The sequence below is a fragment of the Chrysochloris asiatica genome, unplaced genomic scaffold (genome assembly GCF_000296735.1).
Source record: "Chrysochloris asiatica unplaced genomic scaffold, ChrAsi1.0 scaffold00394, whole genome shotgun sequence".
NCBI classification, from domain to species: Eukaryota; Metazoa; Chordata; class Mammalia; order Afrosoricida; family Chrysochloridae; genus Chrysochloris; species Chrysochloris asiatica.
Window position 1 is genome coordinate 325,810 of NW_006408912.1, and position 8,701 is coordinate 334,510.

The following is an 8,701-nucleotide window of genomic DNA, read 5'->3' on the forward strand; positions in this document are numbered from 1 at the left end:
CAGTTCTGCTCTGTCCTATAGGGTCACTATGAGTCCAAATAAACTTGATGGCAACAAGTATACAAGGGAAAGTCAAAAAGTATTGCTATAAAATCATAACAATCTCTATTAAACAAAAACCTCAAAATGTGAAGCTATGGTTTCTCATACCCTTCTTTATTTAGGTCTAGACATTTCTGAAGGTGATGTTTGCATCACTGTAACCTTTCCCCAAGGAATTTTGCGCACTTTGATTTATACCACGTCAAAACAGCAGTTTTGGCATCCTCTAGGGACTCAAATCATGTTCCTTTGAAGTGTTCTTTGAGTTTGGAGGGGAAAGTCTGAAGGGGCAAAATCAGGCCTGTCCGGTGGATGGAGTAAGGTCTCCCAATTATAGTCTTTTCTACCTGCGAAGAATGAGCAGGTGTGTTGATGCTATGGGAGGAAAATTCCTTAGTGCAACTTTCTTGATCCTTTTTCTCACCAATGCAGTTTTCAATTTTCTTAAAATTTCTTCCTAATAAGCTCCTGTGATCATCCTGTGTTCTTCAAGAAAATCTATCAACCCCTCTCAAATCTCAAAAACCAGTTGACATAGCCTTCTGAGCTGACCTTTCTTCCTTGAATCTAACTGGCCTAGTAGATCCCCTTGAAGTCACTCTTTTGATTAGACCCTTTTCTGAAGGCACTCAGACAAGACTAAGATAAGTGTGCTACTGAGAGAATGTGTCTGCAGTCATCCACTGGTTGACGGGATGTGTTTCAACATGGTTTGTTAGAAATTAATTCGTGTATGTATAAACTAGAACCCTACTAGCAATACTTCTTGACTTATCCTCACATATTATTTGGTCAAATGATATTCTATTTCCTGTTCTAGCCAATGTTCCCTTCTAGCAACCTTCTGAAGAATACTTCACCCCAACTCCTTAATTTGCTGAGAATTCATTTTCCTTAATGTCTATACTATACCATTCCCAGAGAATCTCTCTTCTATTAATTAAAAAAAAGAAATTTCTGTACAAAAATACTATTTAAATAACATTGTTTCATAGTTATTAACAGGTGACCACTCTGCAGTTTATCTCCTTATTATAGGCCAGACAGGGAGAGGAAGAAAAATCTAGAGACAGCCAGATTCAGCAAACAAACAATACAAATAAAAACATTAGTGTCACCAGAAACATGATTTGTACCTGAAAAACCCATTATCAGAAAGTTCAAATATTAAACTGTTTGGTTCAGTTCAACTGTTTGGTTCAATAGCCATTTTATTGATTGGTAAGTCTTAATATTGATTATGCTAGACAGGGATCACACTGTCTTTGGAGAGGAAGTCACAAATGAAAAGCATCATCACTGATACATCCTTGGTTATCAGAAAGGAGAGGAAGCTCGCTCTACTCCTACACAGTGATGTCTACAATGACTGTCAAACATTTGTGGGTTCACGACATGCATGTGGTATTTTTGTTGTTGTTAAGTGTTATCCAGTCAGTTTCGACCCACAGTGACCCTGTATAGGGTTTCCGAGTAGCGGCTGATGAGCTTGAACTGCAGATCTTGTGGTTCAAATGGACTTTGCAGTCCAGTGCATTAACCCACAGTTCCACACCAGGACTCCAGCCTAGATTCCCTGGATCCCTTTCCAGATACTCTGATTCCGTAGGTCTGGAGTAGTTCTCACACACTCTTGCTTTACAAGCACCCCAGGTGATTCTGAACCAGGTGGGCCATACTGAATAAAACAGCTGAATCGAATGTTTACTAGGCACCGGCAATCTAGAATACTCCATCTGATAAAATCCCATTTACTCCAAGAGACTTGCTGATGGAAATCTCCAGAGTCTGCCTTAACAAACTAGTCATAGTTTCCTGTATCCCCCAACATCATCAAAGATGATGGATTAACTCCCCAAGAGACAGTGGAGAGCTTGGGGGTTTTGCTGAGGACACCCTCTATATTTACCCAGGGAAGTTTTCCTTAGGCATAAAACAAAATTAAGATAAGGAGTTCCACAACTATATGCCTTTCCAGAACTTCTTAATAAGTAAATATTTTACATTTTAACAAGAAAGTCAATGAAACAGTGATTAAAATAATACCCCTGGATCCAACATCACACAGATCAGTTCAGGCTGCCTAAGCAGAGACTGCATTCTCTAGATGATTTCTCACATGGTGGCCACAACCCACAAGCTTCCACCCTTAGAGGAGAGCATACACAGGCATGAAATAGTGATCGACTGAGTTGCAGATTACTGAAATGTTTATCCCAGAGACTAGAAAAAACCCATAAGAACTAGAGGCCCTCCTGTGACCTGACTATGATTCCCTTCATAAAGATGTACGTGATAGGACAGACTGCTTGGCAACCCTAGTAAGTCTTGGGGTGAACGTTCTTGCTGTGGTAAGCAAGACTAACCAAGGAAGCCCTCAGACTTTGGACACTGTTGATCAGAAACAAGGTGCTGTGGAGAATAGAATCAAATGTCAGTCCATGACTGCTCCCCAAAGTGGGACTCCAATAGGAAAGAAGCATCTTCTTGGTGGACCTGTGAAGATACTTCATATTTGGAGAACAGAATGAGCTCTTCTTTTAGCTCTCAGCAGTCTTCGCCACAATGCTAAGGAAAGTCCTAGCATGATAATGGATATGAGGAAGTAACAGAGGCAGGTCACAGGGCCACCCGTTCTGGCAGAATTACAGTGTTGCAGCTGACTTCTGCAGGATAGGCGCTCTTGCACCCATTCATCAGCCTTTATTTCCTGGCATTGGATATTTCAGGAGTGGTGGGGAATCTGAACAGAGATAGGAAAGTTACTTAAGAAACAACTGTTGGATATTTACATGGACTCCTAGTGTGGCACTGTAGGATCAGTACCAGACTATGAACCTCAGGGTCAGCAGTTCAAAACCCCCCATCTGCTCCTCAGAAACCCTATGCAGGGTTGCTAGGAGTTGGAACTGACTGGACAGCATTTAGCAACAACAACAGCATTTAGGACAGAATATACTGGGGACTTGCAGAAGACATAAGAGAAATAGAAAACATAATCCTGTCTTCTAGCATTTATTTGAGGACAGTTGAAACTTCCAGAATGTGTCCTTTCTGTCTATACAGGACTATAGTGACCATCATTTAAATTTGAGAATTATCCTTCAGTGTTTTCTGGATTTGCCTCCTAAGGATTAGCCATCTGATTGCTGGCAGTTTTGTAGGGTGAGGAGTTGAAGAAGCAAGGTCCTTGCCCCAAGGGAGGAAACCCTGCTGGGATGAGGCTGAGACTTCTGCCTCAGGAACAGAATTGAAGGGCTTACTGAAAACTCAGTAATGCCCATGCTACTTCTCTATTAAACCAGACACGACTGAGATGTGCACAACTCTCCGTTCTTGAGGGGTTTTTCTGGCTGAAGTACTTTAAAGTGTCAGCTTCCTAGTAAATGGATCAGGCATTTCAGATTTTCAGAGAATTCAAATCCTAAAGCCAAGATGATTCCATTTTACCATGGCGGGAGTTGTTTTGTTAAGTGCCATCGAGTCAGTTCTGATCCATAGTGACCTTGTATAGGGTTTCCAAGGAGCGGCTGATGGGTTTGAACTGCTTACCTTGCTGTTCAAACTGACCTTGCGGTCCAGCGCATTATTCTGCAGCACCATAGGCATGTCCCTTAGAGTCATCTAGGCAGTCCAGGCAGCTGTATAAAGATGGTTTGGTTTGACTTAACGACTTTTCCAAATGCTCACTTCGGTTTGCAAGTCTTCACATTAAAAATAACTACTTGAAAATTATCTCTGTGCCCTACCCTCTTAAGAAAATAGAGCAAGAGTTCATTTGTGTTATTAGACTCAGACATACTTGTATATACCTAAGTATAATACACACAAACATACATGCACACATATACGTACACTTACTTAGATAACACACTTTCTGCTTTTTAAAAATTCACTCTTTTCCCTAAAAGCCGAGACTGTAAATTCCAAAAAGGCAAGTCCCCCCGCCCCCATCCAAAAAAAAAAAAGCTAAAGAGGATAGAGAGAAACACTGTTAACTGATGATATATGGAGGGGATAATAATCAATGTAATGAAACAAGCTATATGAATGGTTGAATGTGAAGCTGATGATGTGCCCTGTAAACTTTCACTCAATCCAAAATAAAAACATTTAATTTTAAAAAAAAAGAACATAAAAAATAAAAAAAAATTCACTCTTCCAGGCATACTAATTGCTTTTCTGATGAAATGAAATATTTAGAGGAAATCTCATTTTTAAAATATTTGTCAGTATAGGGCTAGGCGTTGGGCTCCTAACCACAGGTTAGCAGTTCGAATTCACCAGCCACTCCGTAGTAAAAAGATGAGACTCTCAGCTTCCATAAAGATTTACAGCCTTGGATCGCAGTGAGTCAGAACCCACTCAATAGCACTCAACCTCCACCACCATGTACAAACCCTAAACCCACTCCATCAAGTCCATTCTGACTCGTGGTGCTGTAGTGTGCCATCAGTTCCATTCCGATTAACAGGAACCCTGTCTAGTGTCTAAAACTGTAAACTTTTATGGCAGCAGACAATCTGGTGGGTTGAACTACTGACCTCTCAGTTATTAGTCCAATACCTAACCCGCAGGGTCACCAGGGCTACCATATATATATATATATATATATTGTTGTTATGTGCCGTGGAGTCGGTTCCGACTCATAGCGACCCTGCCCAGGGTTTCCGAGGCTGTAATCTTTAGGGGAGCAGAAAGCCTCATCTTTCTTCCGCGGAACAGCTGGTAGTTTCGAAGTGCTGACCTTGTGGTTCGCAGCCCAATTCATAACCACTACGCTACCAGAGCTTCATATGTGCTATATATATATATATATAGAGAGAGAGAGAGAGAGAGAGAGAGAGAGAGATACCACAATGAGAAAAATAAGCAGCGGTTCAAACCCACCTGCCGTTCCTCAGGAGGAAGATGTGGCAGTCTGCTTCCGTAAACGTGTACAGCCTTGGAAACCTGTAGGGTAGTAATACTCTGTCTTATAGGGTTGCTATGAGTTGAAATTGACTTGATGGCAGTGGGCTTTTATTCTTATATAATGCAACATTTTAAGGATGTGGAAACCTTTACCTAACTGAAACACAGGCTCCTTTTTCACTAACACCAGTTTTATTGTATTCAGTCTCCTTGTTGCGAGCCAGTTAAAGATTACCACACTAATGATATTTTATGTGCTTCTGTAGTTTTGTAAACTCTGAGCAGGAAACATGAGTTCAAAATGTGAGTTTTGAAATGTACTCGTAACTTACATCAAGCATGGTGTGTTCCATGATGTAGAAATCAGTTACCTTTCATTTCAATAGAAAATGTTTGGCGGGATTACACCCTCACTTGTGTGATTTTTACTTTGCACATTAGAAGAACCTGTATATGGGATCAGTTAGGTCTAACGAGTAACATCCTCATGGCATCACATTGGATTTCCCATTAAGCTTTTCTTTAGAATTTTGTTTAAGTGTAAGTAGCTTCTCCTATTATCTTCGACAAAAACCAGCTGTTTCTCTCTTTCTGTTTTCATTGTGTATATTCCGACAGAATTCATTAGGATGCACTGTACCTCCAACCCCGACTGGTGGATGCCCTCGGAAGAGCAAATAAACAAAGTGTTCAGCGACGCTGTGGGTCATGCCCGGCAGGGGCGGGCAGTGGGGACTTTTCTGCACAACGGCGGCTCATATTATGAAGGAATCGATCATCAGGCTTCACAGGATGAAGTCTTCAATAAAAGCTCCCAGGATGGATCTGGGGATTAGTGGACAAAATCCTTCCACCGTAGCAGCCAGTTCTTTCAAGAGTTCCAGTTGTGAATGTCCTGTTAACATCACCTTAGAGTCCAAAGCATGTCATTCTGTCATACTCTAGACATCCTAAACCTTTAACTCTCTTGATCTACTCCCATAATTCCCAAGTAGAAATCCATTTTAGGGCTGTTTTGGAAGTGTATGAAGCCTATCACACTCTTTCAGAATATTCTATTGTCAAAAGCAAAAACTACAATTTATTTTAAATGATTAAGAGTTAGACAATAAGGGTAGAAGCATAAGTGAGCTCCTAGTACCTGTCCCAAATCTTCACATGTGTTAAGGCTTTCTGGACAAAACTGGTCCCCAAGGAAGAATGGGTAAGTGTTTCTGTTTGTAAGAGAAGGTAAAATAATACAGTTATTTTAAAGGATAAAGAACAAGCATTCTCTTGTTTTAATTTTAATAAATTGTTTTTCCGTTTTCCAAAGATTTGAATTGATAGTTGTCAGCTAAGACAATAGATGAGTGACTGCCTCTATATTGGAAAAGTCTATTATTAGGAACCTGGTGATATAATAATTAAGCGCTCAGCTGCTAACCAGAAGGTTGACAGTTCAAGTCCACTCAGAGGCTCTGTGGGAGACAGACCTGGCAATTTGTTCCTGTAAAGATTAAATCCTAGAAAACCCTATTGGGCAGTTCTATTCTGTCACAGGGAGTCACTACAAGTCTAAATGAACTGCATGGGCATCCAACTATTCAAAAAGAAACCAGAGAACAGAGGCCAAATCTACAGCTAATATTTAATGGAAATCAGCTATGATTCTCCGCTGTTTTTACAAAAAGTTCCACTGTGTTGATCAAGAAAGTACTATGTGGTCTTGATTGTTTTCATTATCTCAGTCAGGAAGCATCCAAAGAAAGATCCAAAAGCTTTTTCAAATGCTTGGTTTTGTAGGTTCATGTACTCACAGTTTCCACAACCTTAAATCAGGCTATGTGGGCATCGTGCCAAAGTGATTGGTTGAACAATGAGAACTTCAGTCGCTAAGTTGTTTGGTTCACTGAGGATCAAATTACTGGAATAACTTAACGGTATTCACTGAATGGACCAGATGTTCTGGCTATCGTATCCATACAGTTTCACTATGCAATGGCTTGTCTATAAATTCTCTGAAATTTAAGGGGCTTTTCTGAGTTGATCTTTAGAATTTGCATAAAATTCTTGTTTGTACCAATGTCATTGATGACAATGTTTTATCTCAATTGTTGTGAGCCTCCTTTCCCTGCCCCATAGTATTCCCTGAACTACAAGCTCTGGCTATGTTAATGCTGTACCACCACCCCCCCCCCCCCCCCCCCCTCCCTTTGTGTTTCATTTGTTGACCCCCAGGCATGAGATTAATAATGTCTGTGGAACAATTCCTTAAAAATGACTGCTATAGAGATGCTAGAATTCCTGAGAGCTTCAGGTTTGGATTTCAGGAAAGGCTTCCTTTATCAAACAAGTCAAGTGACTACATTCTTTATTGAGCAAAGAAGCAAAGGGGCAGTGTTTATCAAAGGCTACTAAGTGCCCTCTACAAATATGAGGGGTTTTGAAAATTGCTGGGAAAGTCATTTAAAATTTCTGAATATCTGATGATAAAGTTTTGGGCTTTTTTGCAGGGTGGGGGGGTTGGCATTTTTGTCAAAATGAATTACCCTTTCAATTCCATAATTAGTTAGCACCTACGATACACCAAACATTAGAAACACAAGTATCTGTGGCTTTTGGTATGATTATTAGTCTTCATCCATTGAAAAGTGTAGTGTTTTTAGAGCTGGCCATTTGTTAGATCTGTTCAATGGTATAGGAAAAGCTAATACTTCAATCTACTTTGGGGCGAATTTGTTAAAATTTGGACGTAAAGGAAATGATGTACACAAGTGTAATGTGGCTTATGGGAGCCACAAGTCTAAAGACTTCTCAGAAGCATTTTCAGAGATCTGAGCAGTCAGTGTCTTTGATTCTTTAGCAACCTGAACTCTGAGTCAGAAGAAAAGTACCACCTCATCTGTCTTCCCATCTGACCTTTCCGTTGTTTGCACTGGGCTTTACTGAATCTCACTGCTTAGTGTAATGTCCTTTTTTCCAATAGCTAAAATATTTGACCACTGCTTAAAAAAAAAAAAAAAAAAAATCTCCTGACCTTTAGTGTTTTCCTGCAAACTTGAGAATTTGTTTGCCTTCCCATTCTAAGGGACATCTTTGAGTCTGGTGTTGTACTGGGTTCAGGGAGGGTAATGAGAGCATCTCCTACACTTACCATACACAATGTCATGACTAAGGAAAAAGTGCATGTGCCCGTGCTGTGATGGAGGGGGGTCATTTTTACCACCTCCCTGGAAAGCAGCTGTGGTAGGCTGCCCCCCAAGTGGCACGCTCGCATTCCACCTTTGGCTCAAAGGGACATTTGGTCTCTCTCCCCCAGCCCAAGTTCCAATAGGTTGCGATTACATGTCAGTCGTCTCTTTTTTCACATGAGGTAAACAAGGCCCAGAAAGATGCACAGATTTACTCAGGGTTCACACAGCCAGTTTTAATTCCTCTCCTTCGCCATCCCCTGCTTCTCTGTCAGACTTGTTTGTTCCATTATACTTTCACTTTCTATACAATTGCTGTATTCCTCTAGTCTAACCCACCACCTAACCTAGGCACTGATAGAAATTTAGGCTATACTACAGCATCAGCTTAGGTATTCTGCTGTATTCTCCTTAGTAAATGTCCTGTCTTACCATACGAGCTGCCTCTTGAAGACTGGTGTCAGATCTGGTTCCATGGTGGGTGTCTGCATGGTCACTGGGTTTTTATACCATGAAACAGGAACGTCGTGTATCTTTTGATAAGACCAGTGTGACCTCTCTGTAAAACCAGT

The 8,701-nt window shown here is 40.7% G+C and overlaps 1 protein-coding gene across 1 annotated transcript in view; it reads left to right on the forward strand.

The window, feature by feature from the left end:
- BEND4 (BEN domain containing 4) overlaps nucleotides 1-5,792 on the forward strand; it is a 55,113-nt gene extending 49,321 nt beyond the window's left edge. The window contains exon 5 of the mRNA XM_006876598.1: nucleotides 5,575-5,792. Coding sequence (XP_006876660.1) covers nucleotides 5,575-5,792 — 218 coding nt within the window. The remainder of the gene's footprint in view (nucleotides 1-5,574) is intronic.
- Nucleotides 5,793-8,701: the final 2,909 nt, after the last annotated feature.